Source organism: Cervus elaphus, chromosome 24, assembly GCF_910594005.1.
Source record: "Cervus elaphus chromosome 24, mCerEla1.1, whole genome shotgun sequence".
In the NCBI taxonomy this organism is placed as follows: domain Eukaryota; kingdom Metazoa; phylum Chordata; class Mammalia; order Artiodactyla; family Cervidae; genus Cervus; species Cervus elaphus.
The window spans coordinates 27,879,369-27,898,377 of NC_057838.1; the positions used below are offsets into that span (position 1 = coordinate 27,879,369).

The 19,009-nt window shown below is 39.0% G+C and overlaps 1 protein-coding gene across 6 annotated transcripts in view; it reads right to left on the minus strand.

Annotated features, from left to right (window-relative positions):
• ANO10 (anoctamin 10) overlaps positions 1–19,009 on the minus strand; it is a 260,256-nt gene that overhangs the window by 178,743 nt on the left and 62,504 nt on the right. For 5 of the 6 annotated variants that reach the window (XR_006337438.1, XM_043885560.1, XM_043885559.1 and 2 more), the window contains 3 exons: positions 5,097–5,165; positions 3,106–3,225; positions 221–790 (listed from right to left, as the gene is read on the minus strand). Coding sequence is in view for 5 of the 6 variants with exons in the window: in XM_043885560.1 (XP_043741495.1) it covers positions 221–790; positions 3,106–3,225; positions 5,097–5,165 (759 nt within the window). In the remaining variant the exon portion in view is untranslated. The remainder of the gene's footprint in view (positions 1–220; positions 791–3,105; positions 3,226–5,096; positions 5,166–19,009) is intronic. The other variant, XM_043885557.1, reaches the window with a different exon arrangement.

A 19,009-nucleotide genomic window follows, 5' to 3' on the forward strand; every position in this document is an offset into this window, starting at 1 on the left:
GGCACCTAGAACATAGTAACTAACAATACATCAGAGCTGTGAGCACCGTGACCTGGAGATCATGGGAGTTCCCAGAGCCCATGAACTTCTCCTTATGTCTCTACAACGAGCCCAGAGCAACATCTATCTGCTTTGCCAGGTAGTGGTTCTAAGAATCCTATGATAGAAGCAATGTTTCTTATAGGCAGATAAGACATAAATACAAAGTGTCAAGTCTTACCCCATGAGGTTAAAAACTCAGCAGCGTATCGATAGAGGCGGTTCATGATCTCGATCACAATGGCATAGATGATGCTGGGCACATACAACAAGATGCTGGTCCACTCGGACCCGCTGTCCTCATGCAGACCCAAGGCCCAGGCCTCCATGTCGAAGTAAATCATCATGACAAACAGAGAGAAATACAGACAGAGGCACACGAAGGGCAGGGAGACCAGGTAAATGCGCAGCTGTCTCTTGTAGCTGGGGTAGAGCGGCTCCTCCCGGCCAGTGACTGCATTGATACCCAGGACTCCGTGATACCCTGGCCGGGGCTCCTCGAACTTCCTCTTCATGACCAGGGTACCCCACCGGTAGGTCATGCTGGCACAGCCTCGCTTCCACACTTCCAAGATCACCGTGGACCAGATCAGGTTGAACGAGGCGAAGATCACATACTTGTCATAGTCTTCCCATGCAAACAAGTAGTAAGGTAACCCAATGATAGCCATGGGGATTAAGGCAAACGTGAAATACTCCAGAAAGCCAAAATAAAGAGCGATGGTTTCTCCAAAGTAGCCACGAATTCTGTCTACAATCAAAGCGGGAAAAAAGAGACCATTAGCACAGACTGCCGAAGAATTTTTTTTTAATCATTTCAAGTAAGCATATTCACTTTAGTTAAGTGGGGATCATTTAACAACCTTATTTCCCAATCAGTGGGTAATAGTAAATTCATCCTCCGTCAAGTACAAAGGTCCCACTTGTCTGCAGAGCAAGCCTGACACCTCCCTGGGCTTCGGGCTCAGGCCATAGCTCCTGGGGCTGCTCTGTCAGGCATCCTGGGTCTGCTTCTCTTTACCTCCTCACTGATGGATGCCCTCTTCACAAGGAAAAACTCACCTTGGGCTCATCCCAAATCTCCAAGTTGCCTAGTTGAAATTCAGCCATGGCCAATGAACCATCTTTTTATTTTTTTAATGGCCATACCTCTCGGAATGCGGAACTTCCCCAACCAGGGATGGAACCCACGGCCCCTGCAGTGGATGCACAGTCTTAACCACCAGACCACCAGGAAGTCTCACAGCCAATGAACCATCTTAATTTGGGGGGTTATTTTATGGTCCCCATTTTTCTCACACTTTAATACTTTAGAGTAATAGAGGTTATTTTCAAAGAAGACTCCCCATCCATAGTATCCTGCTCCCCTCCGCTACCCAAAGCTATATATTTTCATCAATGTGTCATGGCAAACTTTTCAATACCCTGAAGAAAAATTCTTCAAAAGCACGAACAATATTCTACATGTTAACTTCTAGAACAGCCATGGAACACATTTATCTAAACGTTCATACACCCACTGGGCAGAAGGGCCAAGCAATGTCACTGTTAACTGTCTGTGAACTTGACACAAGCTAACTAACACAAAAGAGGTCACAAACACTGTGTCCTTTGTCAGCCACATCTACATGGGTGAGTTCTTAGACTGCAAAAGCGCCCTGCATTGGGACCAGAGTGGGATGCAGGCGGTAAGGGAGGTGTAATAGTCAGAATTAGTATTCTTGGTTAATTACATGCAGTTTAAAAAAAAGAAAAACGCAGTGTTTTAAGATAATGTATCAGATCAGTCTATAGGGATGGTTCAGACTAAACAAAGACACTGTTTTCCCCTATCTTTAATTCTCCTATTAACTCAGGAGCATGTTAAAATTAAAAAAAAAAAAAAAAAAACAGAGGGTATGATAAACTAACCTCAAATGAGAATCAGGTTAAAAGATACCCAAGCAATTAAAACAAACAAAAAAAAGACACTCATGGGCCTTGGCTCCAAATCAAACCGCCTCTCTCTTTTGATCTCAGGACAAGTTCAAGATCTTCCTGAGCCCCAGCTCTCCCAGAGGCCTCAAGACCACCACTAACCTGTGCTCAGCCTTCACCATCAACTCGCTTTTCCCCACTTGCTTTCTAAGATATAGCTACTGGAGACTGTTACTTACAAGACCTAGAAGTAATATTTAAATTTACAGCCACTTAAAGGCTAAACAAAGTGAAGAAACGTCGTATAAGTGAAACATAAAATGATTTTTACATCACCTGGAAGTATCAACATTCTTCCTTTCAAAGAATTCAAGTAAAAACTCAAAATGCAATTTTAAAATTGGACCCTAAAATGACTTTTTGCTCATTATGACAATATTATAATGACCGTTTTCAGAAATGGAAATTGGAAGGAAAGAAAATTTTAGAGGAATTCCCTTAAACAAAGAGAAAAAGGCAATCTTCTTTAAAGAAAAACTGACAGTAATACTTATAGTGAAAACTACCAGCTTAAATATAATCTTTACACTTAAAAAACATCACTAAACCACAAACCTTGAACATCCATATTGACATAAGTTTACACAGAGTAATGTTCAACATCCACTGAATAAATTAATGGTTATTCTTCTAAGTGAGAGAGAAAATGGACAGATCCAGTAATGCACACCAAGATCCTTACGAATTATCTCAAAAGATGCTTAGGCCTCCTAGTCTGCTGCTAAGAATGAGCAGGGCTTGGCCCACTCCAAATAATTAGCTCTAAAGAAACAGCAACTTTCAAATATGAAATATTCATGGTCAAAGTGAATTCTTACAAACTATGTTCTACAACAAATCAGACACACGCTCAGGATGGCCACTCTGGACTGTCTGTGTCATTGGTGACATTTAATAAAAGTCTGTAATTCACTTCATCTAAAATAATATTAAGAATAAAATAGATCATGCAACCCACCTTATCCTCCTCACCACTTTTTTTGCCCACACAGCTGCTGAGTCCTGCCTATCACAGCATTAAATATCCACCCAAGAAGGACATCACCAACTGCTGTGTCCTCCTCTAAGAGAGCCGGCACTTACACGTACCTATGGGCTGGAACTTCAAGGTAAATCGAGTATACCAGGTGTCCTCAAGCTTCTTCAGGGCCTCATTGTCATGCAGTGGGAACACCTGAACCACAATGCCAGACGTGAGCAGCCTTCTCACTGCAGAAGGAAATTATGAGATGGGTTTGACATTTCTCATGACACACTTCCATCAAATGCTACCCAGACTCTCCAGGAAGAGAAAAGGGCTACATAAAGACCAGTACTGTCCTGCCTGCTCCCAAGGGATATTCTTCTGTTCTTCAGGATGTCAACATCTTTACTATTTCCTTTGACCATGAAAGCAATACAAGTTGATGTAAAATTTTCAATCTTACAGAAATGCACAGATTAGTACTGGAGAGGCCCCGGTATTCTCTCCCTCCCACAAAAAAATAACCACTCTAAACGCAATTAAGTGTATAAGCTGACTTCAAAATAAACATCCATATTTATTTTAGATAAAAAAGGAACCATTCAAAAAAAAAAAAGGAACCATTCGCTACACATCATTCTGTAATCTTCTCATGGAGTGGTAGTAAATGATGAATATTTCTCAATGCCAATGTAAATAGAACATGAATACCCTTTTACATAGTGTCATAATATTTCCTCCCGTGAAGTGCTATAATTGAACTAACCCTCTATTGAAAAATATTTATTTCCTTTTTTGGCTATTATAAATAATGATAAAATTCTTGTAGATATAACTTACCCCACGTGCCTATGATTTCCTTTATATATACTTAGAAGCGCTAGGTCCAAGAGCAGAGCATATGTGTATTAAACTTAGATACATATTACAAAACAGCCTCTGGAAAATTTTACTCATCTGTCTTCCCACTACAGTGAAAATAAGACAATGTTCAATTCATGCTCACTGATATGGAGTATTTTCAAAACCATTTTTCTTTTCTAATCTGCTAACAAAGGCTTTGGAGAAGGAAATGGCAACCCAGTCCAGTGTTCTTGCCTGGAGAATCCCAGGGACGGAGGAGCCTGATAGGCTGCCGTCTATGGGGTCTCACAGAGTCGGACACGACTGAAGCGACTTAGCAGCAGCAGCAGCAACAAAGGCTTAAGTTCACAGCCAGCAAATACCAAAAAAAAAAAAAAAAAGACTTCCTGCTTTCAGCAATCATTTGGTATGATTGTAACACTTGTGCACATATCTAGGCGATGAGACAGGCTGGGACCTGGGACCCTTCACAGAAGTGTTTGCACCTGGACAAAAGTCTCTTGCAGCAACAGAATATAAGGGACTAAAAGTTACCTTACACAGGCCAGGTGCAGTTGGAGCAAATTATGCACAGTGAGATTCAAAAAGGCCACAAACCAACTGCCACTTCTGAGGCGCTGAGAGCAGGAGCAGGTACCGCCTGCTTCCATCCCCGCACAGAGCACCACTGAGGCGGTGGGCAGGGCAGGTAAGCCCGCCCTCCATCCTGGCCCACCAATCCGCGCCCGCCCTCTTACCTGACCCCGGCCCCTGCCCCTCACCCCCAGGAGCGAGCAAGGGCGCCGGTTACTGCTTTCCCATGAGCTGCGGCAGGAGGCCCAGTAAAGCCGTGCCTGCATTTCACCTGGCCTCTTATCAATTTCTGTTGAATAAAGAGGCCAAGAACTCAGGTCAGTTACAGAAAGACAAACACATTTAACCGAAGACAATATCCCCCAGTGATAATAAATGAACATGAGGTAATCTTTCACCCATAATTATTTAGACTCTGGGTGGGTGGGTCTTCGGGTCTTTCCAAGGGAATGTGTTCTGCTCATGGAGAACTCAGATGCACTGCCTTGTGCCCTATCTGGGGAGATGGGACTTTTCACACAAGTTCCCAGCAGTCTCTTCCTAAAGACTATGGCCGCTTATAAAATGGAACTCATCAAGAAAGAAAGGCCTGCTGTTTGCATCCATGGATAAGCTCTGAGTTCTTTAAGGTTTATCAGCTCATCTCTACTGAGGGCTGCCTGCTTTATCTCCAATCTACCTTGTTCCCACAGACAAGTGATGAGCATATCAGGCAACAGGCCCCTCCAGGAGGACAGCAAGTCAGTATCTGCAACGTGGAAGAGAAATAGGATTTAAGTTTTCCATGTAGATATACTACATGTAACAAAGAGAGATGGCATCTCAGGACAGAAGTCCTGTTACAAAACCTTCAGTGTAATTTTAAAGAAAACCTAACTTCTTAGAAATGGGGGGGAAAAGGATAATAAAGAGGAGATTTTTGATACTAACAACAGGAAAAATTATCAATATGATCACGAGGGATACTGTCTTTGGTTAAATTTGTTCATCCCAGATATGTGTAGAAGTATTAAAATCATACTGGTCAAATGACTGCTGGAAGCAGGAAGTGTTTTTCTGATTTTGATACTTGCTATTTGTGAATGTAGGCCTTTGTTATCAGGTTAGAAAAAAATAAAACTGATTTTGAAGATACAAGAAAAAGTACGGATCTCAAAAAAAAAAAAAAAAAAAAGGATTCTTAATAGCTGGTTCTCCTTACCTCTCATGCATAAGTTATACACATAAGTTCAAGAAAAGTCTTGAAAAGCCAGGGATGTGATAAAAACCCTCGTTCTCCATGACCGAAAAAGGTGTATGGTTTAAGTTATATCAGCGCTGGTGCTGTCAAATCCATTTTTTAAACATTTTTATTCTAAAGTGTTTCAGAGAATTGTTTTCTTCAGCTAACAGGAGTGAAAGTCAATCACCCACATCAGTTCTCGTTCTTAACTCTTACTGAGGGATGCACAGCTGTATCTTATTCTTCTATCACTATCCTTTTCAACTACTACATCAAGTTTAACTTTGAACTGACTTATGGCATCTAAATTACTATTTTACTATTTCTAAGCTCTTTTTAAAGAAATGATTCCATTCTGCTATAGAAGACATTCCAGGCCTGCATAAAAAGCCACTTGTAAACCTCTAAAAATAGGGTTGCAAACTAAGGGACTCAGAGAGACCATAAAGCTTCAAGTCCTAAATCACTGGGCGTCACTTCACCACCAATGCCAAAAGCATGGTTCTGGTTTCAGCCTCTAAAAATAGAGGAGGTGTTTTTTTTTTTTTCTTCAGTCAGTCCTTGGACTTTTCTCTTGTCAGCTAAAAATGTAACTAACATAAGCCTTACCATCAAAGGAAAATAATGCTGTCTATGCCTATTTAAAGAAAGGAACAATTTAGGACTTCCCTGGAGGTCCAGTGGCTGACTCTATACTCCTAATGCAGGGGGCCCAGGTTCGATCCCTAGTCTCCCTGGTTGGGCAACTAGATCCCACATGCTGCAACTAAGAGTTTGCATACTGCAACAAAGATCCCACGTGCCGAAATCAAGACCCAGTGCAGCCAAACAAATAAAAATAAATATTAAAAAATAGGGGAGGAGCCAAGATGGCAGAGGAATAGGACAGGGAGGCCACTTTCTCTCCTACAAATTCATCAAAAGAATAACTGAACGCAGAGCAAACTTCACAAAACAACTTCTGATCGCTAGCTGAGGTCATCAGGCACCCAGAAAAGCAACCCATTGTCTTCGAAAGAAGTGCTGTATAGTTGGAGAAGTCCTGAGACTACTGGAAGAATAAAACTGAAATCCAGAGCAGGAGACTTAAGCCCAAAACCTGAGAACACCAGAAAACTCCTGGTTACATGGAACTTTAAGTAATAAGAGACCGTCCAAAAGACTCCATACCTACACTGAAACCAACCACCACCCAAGAGCTAGTAAGTTTTAGAGCAAGACATACCACGCAAATTCTCCATCAACGCAGGAACATAGCCCTGAACGTCAACATACAGGCTGCCCAAGGTCACACCTAACACATAGACCCATCTCAAAACTCACTACTGGGCACTCCATTGCTCTCCAGAGAGAAGAAATCAAGTTCCACGCACCAGAACACCGACGCAAGCTTCCCTAACCAGGAAACCTTGACAAGCCAATCGTCCAACCCCACTCACTGGGTAAAACCTCCACAATAAAAAGGAACCACAGACCTCCAGAATACAGAAAGCCCACTCCAGACACAGCAATCTAAACAAGATGAAAAGGCAGAGAAATACCCAACAGGTAAAGGAACATGAAAAATGCCCACCAAGTCAAACAAAAGAGGAGGACATAGGGAATCTACCTGAAAAAAAATTTAGAATGATAATAAAAATGATCCAAAATCTTGAAAACAAAATGGAGTTACAGATAAATAGCCTGGAGACAAAGATTGAAAAGATGCAAGAAATGTTTAATAAAGACCTAGAAGAAATAAAAAAGAGTCAATTAAAAATGAATAATGCAATGAATGAGATCAAAAACACTCTGGAGGGAACCAAGAGTAGAATAATGGAGACAGAAGATAGGATAAGTGAGGTAGAAGATAAAATGGTAGAAATAAATGAAGCAGAGAGGAAAAAAGAAAAAAGAATCAAAAGAAATGAGGACAACCTCAGGGACCTCTGGGACAATGTGAAACGCCCCAACATTCGAATCATAGGAGTCCCAGAAGAAGAAGACAAAAAGAAAGGCCATGAGAAAATACTCGAGGAGATAATAGCTGAAAACTTCCCTAAAATGGGGAAGGAAATAGCCACCCAAGTCCAAGAAACCCAGAGAGTCCCAAACAGGATAAATCCAAGGCGAAACACCCCAAGACACATAGTAATCAAATTAACAAAGATCAAACACAAAGAACAAATATTAAAAGCAGCAAGGGAGAAACAACAAATAACACACAAAGGGATTCCCATAAGGATAACAGCTGATCTATCAATAGAAACCCTCCAGGCCAGAAGGGAATGGCAGGACATACTGAAAGTAATGAAAGAGAATAACCTACAACCTAGATTACTGTACCCAGCAAGGATCTCATTCAGATATGAAGGAGAATTCAAAAGCTTTACAGACAAGCAAAAGCTGAGAGAATTCAGCACCATCAAACCAGCTCTTCAACAAATGCTAAAGGATCTTCTCTAGACAGGAAATGCAGAAAGGTTGTATAAACGTGAACCCAAAACAACAAAGTAAATGGCAACGGGACCACATCTATCAATAATTACCTTAAATGTAAATGGGTTGAATGCCCCAACCAAAAGACAAAGATTGGCTGAATGGATACAAAAACAAGACCCCTATATATGCTGTCTACAAGAGACCCACCTCAAAACAAGAGACACATACAGACTAAAAGTGAAGGGCTGGAAAAAAATATTTCACGCAAACGGAGACCAAAAGAAAGCAGGAGTCGCAATGCTCATATCAGATAAAATAGACTTTCAAATAAAGGATGTGAAAAGAGACAAAGGACACTACATAATGATCAAAGGATCAATCCAAGAAGACGATAAAACAATTATAAATATATATGCACCCAACATAGGAGCACCACAATATGTACGGCAAACGCTAACGAGTATGAAAGAGGAAATTAATAGTAACACAATAATAGTGGGAGACTTTAATACCCCACTCACAACTATGGATAGATCAACTAAACAGAAAATTAACAAGGAAACACAAACCTTAAATGACACAATGGACCAGCTAGACCTAATTGATATCTATAGGACATTTCACCCCAAAACAATCAACTTCACCTTTTTCTCAAGTGGACATGGAACCTTCTCCAGAATAGATCACATCCTGGGCCATAAATCTGGTCTTGGAAAATTCAAAAAAATTGAAATCATTCCAGTCATCTTTTCTGACCACAGTGCAGTAAGATTAGATCTCAATTACAGGAAAAAAATTGTTAAAAATTCAAACACATGGAGGCTAAATAGCACGCTTCTGAATAACCAACAAATCATAGAAGAAATCAAAATATGTATAGAAATGAATGAAAATGAAAACACAACAACCCAAAACCTATGGGACACTGTAAAAGCAGTGCTAAGGGGAAGGTTCATAGCATTACAGGCTTACATCAAGAAACAAGAAAAAAGTCAAATAAATAACCTAACTCTACACCTAAAGCAATTAGAGAAGGAAGAAATGAAGAACCCCAGGGTTAGCAGAAGGAAAGAAATCTTAAAAATTAGGGCAGAAATAAATGCAAAAGAAACTAAAGAGACCATAGCAAAAATCAACAAAGCTAAAAGCTGGTTTTTTGAAAAAATAAACAAAATTGACAAACCATTAGCAAGACTCATTAAGAAACAAAGAGAGAAGAACCAAATTAACAAAATTAGAAATGAAAATGGAGAGATCACAACAGACAACACTGAAATACAAAGGATCATAAGAGACTACTACCAGCAGCTCTATGCCAATAAAATGGACAACTTGGATGAAATGGACAAATTCTTAGAAAAGTATAACTTTCCAAAACTGAACCAGAAAGAAATAGAAGATCTTAACAGACCCATCACAAGCAAGGAAATTGAAACTGTAATCAAACATCTTCCAGCAAACAAAAGCCCAGGACCAGATGGCTTCACAGCTGAATTCTACCAAAAATTTAGAGAAGAGCTAACACCTATCTTACTCAAACTCTTCCAGAAAATTGCAGAAGAAGGTAAACTTCCAAACTCATTCTATGAGGCCACCATCACCCTAATTCCAAAACCAGACAAAGATGCCACAAAAAAAGAAAACTACAGGCCAATATCACTGATGAACATAGATGCAAAAATCTTTAACAAAATTCTAGCAAACAGAATCCAACAACATATTAAAAAAATCATACACCATGACCAAGTGGGCTTTATCCCAGGAATGCAAGGATTCTTTAATATCCGCAAATCAATCAATGTAATACACCACATTAACAAATTGAAAGATAAAAACCATATGATTATCTCAACAGATGCAGAGAAAGCCTTTGACAAAATTCAACACTCATTTATGATTAAAACTCTCCAAAAAGCAAGAATAGAGGGAACATACCTCAACATAATAAAAGCTATCTATGACAAACCCACAGCAAACATCACCCTCAATGGTGAAAAATTGAAAGCATTTCCCCTGAAATCAGGAACAAGACAAGGGTGCCCACTCTCACCACTACTATTCAACATAGTGTTGGAAGTTTTGGCCACAGCAATCAGAGCAGAAAAAGAAGTAAAAGGAATCCAGATAGGAAAAGAAGAAGTGAAACTCTCACTGTTTGCAGATGACATGATCCTCTACATAGAAAACCCTAAAGACTCTACCAGAAAATTACTAGAACTAATCAATGAATATAGTAAAGTTGCAGGATATAAAATTAACACACAGAAATCCCTTGCATTCCTATATACTAACAATGAAAATACAGAAAGAGAAATTAAGGAAACAATACCATTCACCATTGCAACAAAAAGAATAAAATACTTAGGAGTATATCTACCTAAAGAAACAAAAGACCTATACATAGAAAACTATAAAACACTGATGAAAGAAATCAAAGAGGACACAAACAGATGGAGAAGCATACCGTGTTCATGGATTGGAAGAATCAATATTGTCAAAATGGCTATTTTACCCAAAGCAATCTATAGATTCAATGCAATCCCTATCAAGCTACCAACGGTATTTTTCACAGAACTAGACCAAATAATTTCACAATTTGTATGGAAATACAAAAAACCTCGAATAGCCAAAGTAATCTTGAGAAAGAAGAATGGAACTGGAGGAATCAACCTGCCTGACTTCAGACTCTACTACAAAGCCACAGTCATCAAGACAGTATGGTACTGGCACAAAGACAGAAATATAGATCAATGGAACAGAATAGAAAGCCCAGAGATAAATCCACGAACCTATGGACACCTTATCTTTGACAAAGGAGGCAAGGATATACAATGGAAAAAAGACAACCTCTTTAACAAGTGGTGCTGGGAAAACTGGTCAACCACTTGTAAAAGAATGAAACTAGAACACTTTCTAACACCATACACAAAAAGAAACTCAAAATGGATTAAAGGTCTAAATGTAAGACCAGAGACTATAAAACTCCTAGAGGAGAACATAGGCAAAACACTCTCCGACATAAATCACAGCAAGATCCTCTATGACCCACCTCCCAGAATATTGGAAATAAAAGCAAAACTAAACAAATGGGACCTAACGAAACTTAAAAGCTTTTGCACAACAAAGGAAACTATAAGTAAGGTGAAAAGACAGCCCTCAGATTGGGAGAAAATAATAGCAAATGAAGAAACAGACAAAGGATTAATCTCAAACATATACAGGCAACTCCTGAAGGTCAATTCCAGAAAAATAAATGACCCAATCAAAAAATGGGCCAAAGAACTAAACAGACATTTCTCCAAAGAAGACATACAGATGGCTAACAAACACATGAAAAGATGCTCAACATCACTCATTATCAGAGAAATGCAAATCAAAACCACAATGAGGTACCATCACACGCCAGTCAGAATGGCTGCTATCCAAAAGTCTACAAGCAATAAATGCTGGAGAGGTGTGGAGAAAAGGGGACCCTCTTACACTGTTGGTGGGAATGCAAACTAGTACAGCCACTATGGAGAACAGTGTGGAGATTTCTTAAAAAACTGGAAATAGAACTGCCATATGACCCAGCAATCCCACTTCTGGGCATACACACAGACGAAACCAGATCTGAAAGAGACATGTGCACCCCAATGTTCATCGCAGCACTGTTTATAATAGCCAGGACATGGAAGCAACCTAGATGCCCATCAGCAGATGAATGGATAAGGAAGCTCTGGTACATATACACCATGGAATATTACTCAGCCATTAAAAAGAATTCATTTGAATCAGTTCTAATGAGATGGATGAAACTGGAGCCCATTATACAGAGTGAAGTAAGCCAGAAAGATAAAGAACATTACAGCATACTAACACATATATATGGAATTTAGAAAGGTGATAACGATAACCCTATATGCAAAACAGAAAAAGAGACACAGAAGTACAGAACAGACTTTTGAACTCTGTGGGAGAAGGTGAGGGTGGGATGTTTCAAAAGAACAGCATGTATATTATCTATAGTGAAACAGATCACCAGCCCAGGTTGGATGCATGAGATAAGTGCTCGGGCCTGGTGCACTGGGAAGACCCAGAGGAATCGGGTGGAGAGGGAGGTGGGAGGGGGGGATCGGGATGGGGAATACATGTAACTCCATGGCTGATTCATGTCAATGTATGACAAAACCCACTGAAATGTTGTGAAGTAATTAGCCTCCAACTAGTAAAATAAATAAATAAATAAATAAAATAAATAAAAAATAAAAATAAATATTAAAAAATAAAGAAAGGAACAATTAAAACCCAAGATACCGTTCTTTTAGAATGCTGAATGATCCACTGTCAAGCACTAGGACTATTACTATTACAGATGTTTAAGAATTAGTCACACTAACCATAATCTAATTTAAGGGAGACTGTAACTTGGCTTATATTAGTTAAGTATAGCCAAAGTAAAGTACTTTACTATAAAGTACTTTATTATAAAGTAAAGCCAAATAAAATAATGCAATGACAATACTAACACAGCCTTCAGTTAATGTGACATAAAAGTAAACACAAAAGCCACTCTCACAATTCCTTACAGTGTCTCGGTGAGACAGGGAGGAACAGGTGATGCTGCCTCCAGTCCAGCAGACGGGTGATGAGCACGCAGCGCCCACAGGGAGAGGAGGCTGCGCGGGGACACAGGGCCCCTGCCGCCCCTGCTGCTGGCCCCCCTCCCAGGCCCTGCCTGCATCTAGGGCCCCTCCTGTCTTAACGAGGAATGAACTGCTTCTCAGGGATACCTGTGTTTTGTTTTCTTTCTTTTTTTTTTTTTTTTTATACCTGTGCTTTCAAAATGCATTTTTATATTCCTGTATTGTTTTCATCCCTGATTAACATAACAACTACAAATATGTATGTGGCAAAACACAGTGTGTATAGAGACATACAGATATATATACAGAGATATATGGTACCATACCCAGCAATACACAAAAACCCACACATCAATGGTTTGTCTTATATGCATGCCTGCTACAGGATATTTACTTGACATTCTATTATTCTCGTAAGGCAATAATTTTAGGAGACAGAATATATCTGACCAACTAAACATCTGTATACATAAGATATTCAGAGGTAGTTACTGTAATGTCCTAAAAAAGAATAACAATATAATATTTAAAAACCTCACAAGAGATTGCTATGCCCCATCTATCAAAACATGACAATCATCTGATAAGACATTTTGAGACAGAGCTTTTACCTAAACTGAATAATATCCCGTAGGATAAAGTTAATATATAAGAAAGTCGCCCCTCTCTCAATGCCTCTTTCTAAAGAGTTTTTCACTAGGTTACTTGCATGACTGTTAATTGCTAGGAATCAACAGTCAAAGGCAGTCAGAGAGTCTGGGGAGATCTCAGCTCACACAGAAAACTAGAAAAGGGATGCCCCAAGATGGCCACTGACAACTAAGACACACGTATAACCAGAAACAGAATGTGGACCTCCTGGTAACAAGTGGGGGCAGAAAGACATCCTTGTCCTGTTCTTGTTCATGAGGCCAAATTAAAAACAACAAAGGAAATAAGAACCATAAAGCGAAACCCTACCTTTGATGATAGTAAAACAAACAAACGAACAAACAAAAAAAACTATAAAGTGAAAAGAGAAACTATGAAAAGTGGCCTTAAAAATCAGCCCAGGGTTCTAAGCTAAGAGCAAGCTGGGGCCAAGCAGGCAGGCAGCAGCGTTCTCCTGCACACCGAGGGCTGGGAAACTACTGTCCCCGAACCCAGAATGCAGGCTGAGGGGGTGCTCCCTGCCTGGGACCACAGCCGGGCCAGAGACACATGGCTGGAGGAGGGAGAGAGCTGCCCGCTGGCACGGAGGGATGGATATAGGCAGCACAGCAGCTGTGGTCTTGGTTGGCCAGACAGACGGAGAGGCCAAACCCAGCAACACTCCTCTTAAGAACAGGGCTCCAGGGATTTAACCCTCCCTGGTGGTCCAGTGGTTCAGAATCCCCCTTCTAAGGCAGGGGATGAGGGTTCACTCCCTGGTCCGGGAACGAAGATCCCACACGCCACAGGGCAGCTAAACCCATACACCACAACTGCTGAGGCCAAGCACTGCAACGAAAACATCCTGCGTGATGCAACCAAGACCCAACACAGTCAAATAAATGAAGAAATAAAGAAAAGGGCTCCACCGAGGCTCTAAGATGATTCAAGGAGAACACACTGTCAGGCAGAATCCCAATTCCTGACCACCACAGTTCCTGACTGGAGGCCCCCCAACATCCCCTCTTCCCAATACACACACTTCCTTCGCAAAACAGCTGGTCTGGAAAAAATACGGGTTCATTAAAAAAATAAGCAAATGACACAAAGAAACTGACATCAAACTATGCAAGAATACTCTAAGAGAAAAGAGGAAAGTCATTTTTTAAAAAGGCAGAGAAGAAACACAGCAAAAAAGTTCCAGCATAGAGCAAAGAAAAATTATGGAATTCTTCAAGGAGTTCATGAAATTAAAGCAAGCCACATCTCTGAATTAAAATGAAGGAAAACCTCTGAGAGCTGAAGGTGGGAGCCTGGAAAAGCAAAATATCAGAAAAATAAAACTATTACAGATACAAAGAAAGTCACAGTAAAAGCTACTGAAAAAGTAAAGACTGAAAGAACAAAGCTGGAAAATGGTCAACACGCCTAAAAAATTACATAAAAGCTTTAAAATATTTCAGAGAATATATGACATATATATAAAGTATATACATTACATACATACGCGCATGCACACACACACACACACAAATGGCATTCTTAAAGACAAGAACAGAAAATATAACCAAATAACTCTTCAAAGGTAACTGAAGAAAATGTTTTTGAAATCACGGTAATCTTTAATCTGCACAGCAAAAGACGATATGTCCAACAAAACTGCTACAAGATAATTAATATCAAGACACACACAGAAACTGCAAATGCAGACAAAGAGGAATGATAAGTACCTACATTCAAGTTTCTAGACACCTCCCGAAAGTCATACAGGTCAACCAGGAGAGCAGGCAAAAGCATCTGTACCACACGACCAACCCAGAGACAGAGGCATCTACAAGATGCAGTTTACATGGAAGCCAGGCAGTAAAGCATGAACACACTCTTGGTTCCCGAGTGTACACGGGACATTTTCCAAGACAGACCATATGTTAGGCCTCAACAGATTTAAAAAGATATGGATTATAAAAAGTATCCTCTGACCACAGCGGGATGAAGTTGGAAATCAATAACAGAAGGAAAACTGAGGAATTCACAAATGTGTGTAAAGTAAACATCACATTTTGAAACAGCCAGTGGGTCAAGGAAGAAACTACAGAAGAAATTAGGAAATACCTAGAAATGAATGAAAACCAAACACAATATACCGAAACACATGGGACACAGAGAAAGCAAGTCTAACAGCGCAGTTAATAGCAACAAATGCTTATATTTAAAAAACAAGAAAGATCTCAAATAACAACCTAACTTTACTATTAGGGAATCAGAATAAAAGCAATTTAGACCTAAAACTAGCAGAAGGAAGAAAATAAAAAAGATTGGAGCAGAGATAAATCAAACAGGACAGAACGATAACAGAGTAAATTACAAAAACCAAAAGTCGGTTCTTTGAAAAGATCAACAAAATGGACAAATCTTTAGCTAGATGAACTGAGAAAAACAGACAACATAAATTACTAAAATCAGAGATGAAAATGGGTATGTTACTACTGACTCTAAAGAAATCAAAAAGATTCTAAGAGTATACTATGAAGACCTGTACCCAACAAACTGGCTAGCCTAGATGAAATGGACAAATTCCTGGAAACACAAAACATAGCAAAACTAAATCAGGAAGGAAGAGAAAATGTGAACAGATTTATAATTATAAAGGAGTAACTAAAAAAATCTCATGACAAAGAAAAAACCTGAACTTGATACCTCCACTGGTGAACTTTACCACTATTTAAAGGAAAACTAATATCAATCCTTCTCCAATTTTCCCCAAAAATTTAAGAGGAAGGAACACTACTAACTCACTCTATGAGGCCAGAATTACCCTGACACAAAGTCAGACAAAAGCACTACAAGAAGAGAAAACTGTAGACTAATATCCCTCATGAACAATGATGCAAAAATCCTCAGCAAAATACTAGCAAAGTCAATTCAGCAACATGTTAAAAGGATTATACACTATGACAAGTGGGATTTATCCTGAGAATTCAAGGATAGTTCAATACACTAAAATCAATCTGTGTAATACATCACATTAACAGAATGAAGGGGAGAAAAAAAAAACAAAACAACCACCACCCACATTATGTTGAATGGTGAAAGAATGAAAGTTTTCCTCTAAAATCAGAAATAAGACAAAGATGACCACTTTCATCACTTTTATTCAACATGCTATTGGAAGTTTTAGCCTGAGCAAACAGGCAAGTAAAAGAAATAAAAGACATCAACACTGAAAAGTTAGAAGTAAAACTGTCTCTGTTCATGGATGATATCATCTTATATGTAGAAAACCCTAAAATTTCCACAAAAATACTATCAAAGCCAATAAATGAAGTAAGGAAAGTAGCAGGACACAAAGTCAACACCTGAAAATCAGTTTCATCTCTATACACTAACAAGGAACTATCTGAAAAGGTAATCATGAAAATGATTCTATTTTCAATAACATCACGAAGAATAAAATACTTAGGAATTAACTAAGGAGGTGAAGGGCTTCCCTGGTGGCTAAGATGGTAAAAAATCTGTCTCCAGTGTGGGAGACCCAGGTTGAATCCCTGGGTGAGGAAGATTCCCTGGAGAAGGGAATGGCAACCCACCCCAGTATTCTTGCCTGGAGAATCCCATGGATGGAGGAGCCTGGAAGGCTACAGTCCATGGCATCACAAAGAGTCAGACATGACTGAGCTACTGACACAAAACCACACAACAAGGAGATGAAAGACTTATACAAATAAAGACTATAAAACAATGCTGTAAGAAATTAAAACATATATAGAGACATATCCCATATTCATGGGAGTTTATCTTGTTAAAATCTCAATACTATCCAAAGTAATCTACAGATTCAATGCAATTCCTACCAAAATCCCAATGATGTCTTCTGCAAAATTAGAAACACCCATCCTAAAACGCATATCGAATTTCATGGAAACTCAAACAGCCAGAACAATTTTAAAAAAGAAAAACAAAACTTCCTGATGTCAAAACTTACCACAAAGCCATAATAATCAAAACAGTGTCATACTATCGTACAGACAGACTATACAGGCAAAGGAAGAGAATAGAGAGCTCAGAAATGAACCCTCACATATGTGGTCAAATGATTTTTACAAGAGTACCAGGGTGACTCAATGAGTGAAGAATAGTTTTTGACTATGCTAGGAAAACTGGATATCCACATGCAAAACAATTAAGTTGCTTAGCACCATACACAAAAATTAACTCAAAATGGATTAAAAACCTAAACATAAAATCCAAAGCTATAAAGTTCCTAACATAAAACACAGAGAATAAGCTTCAGGACAGTGACTTTGGCAATAAGCTCTTAGATATGAACCAAAGGTACAGGAAAATGTTAAAAATTTTGTGCATCAAAAGACAGTATCACCAAAGTAAACAACGGCAGCCCACAGAATGGGAGAAAACATCATTTGCATATCATATATCTCATAAGGGATTAATATCCAGAATACATAGAGAATGCCTAAAACTCATGATTCAAAAATAGGCAAAGGACATGCACAGACATTTCTCCAAAGAAGACATATACTCAGTATCAACAATCGCTAGGTAAATGCAAGTCAAAAACTACAATGAGATAGCACCTCATACCTGTTAGGATGGCTACTATCAAAATATCAGAACATAATAACTGTTGGCAAGAAAGTGGAGAAACTGCAATGCTGTACACTGTTGGTGGGAATCTGAAATGATACAGTCCCTGTGGAAAACAGGGTGGAAGTACTTCAAAAAAATTAAAAATAGAATTACCATATGATCCAGGAATTCCATTTCTTGTTATATACCAAAAAGACTTGAAAGCAGGATCTCAAAGAAATATGTGTATACCCATGGTCATTATAACCAAAAAGTGGAGGCAACCTAAGCAACCACTGATGAAGGAATGAATAAATAATATGTGGTACATACATACAATGGAGCACTGTGTAATCTTAAATAGAGGGGAATTCTGACATATGCTACAACAAAGATAAACCTTGAGGACATTACACCAAGTGAAATATGCCAGTCACAAAAAGAGAAACACTGTGTGATTTCACTTATTTGAGATACATAGAACAGTTGAAACCATAAAGACAGAAGTAAAGTGGTGGTTGCCAGGTCTTAGAGCAAGACAAGGTGGGAGAGTGATTATTTAGTGGATACAGAGTTTCAGTTTCACAAGACAGAAAGAACTATGGAGATGGACGGTGTTGATGGCTGTAAAACATTATGAATGTATTTAATACCACTGAACTGTACATTTAAAAGTTTTTAAAATGGTCTGTTCTGTATTTCTGTGTAAATCTTCTATGTACTTCAACACTTTTAAAAAAGAGAGAGAAACTTAAGAGATATAATAACAACCAAAAAAATGAGTGATCTATGATTGGATCTTGGTTTAAACAAACTATTTGGTGCAAGTGAGAAAATCTGAATACGCACGGACTCGGGCATCTGTCCTCCTGGATGACACTGACTATTACAAGGAAATCAGACTGGGGACACAAAAACTGGTATGTTTAAAGAATTTCTTAGGCAGCAAAGATGTTCTAGGCCTTGGTATTATCTAGGTTTCAGGAAAATTTGGAATTACATGTCGTAAATACTTTCAGTCTACACACTGGTATTTTCATTCAAATGGAATTACACAAAATCAGAAAGTTACAAACTGCTAATTTGCATTCAGGTATGATGTCCCAC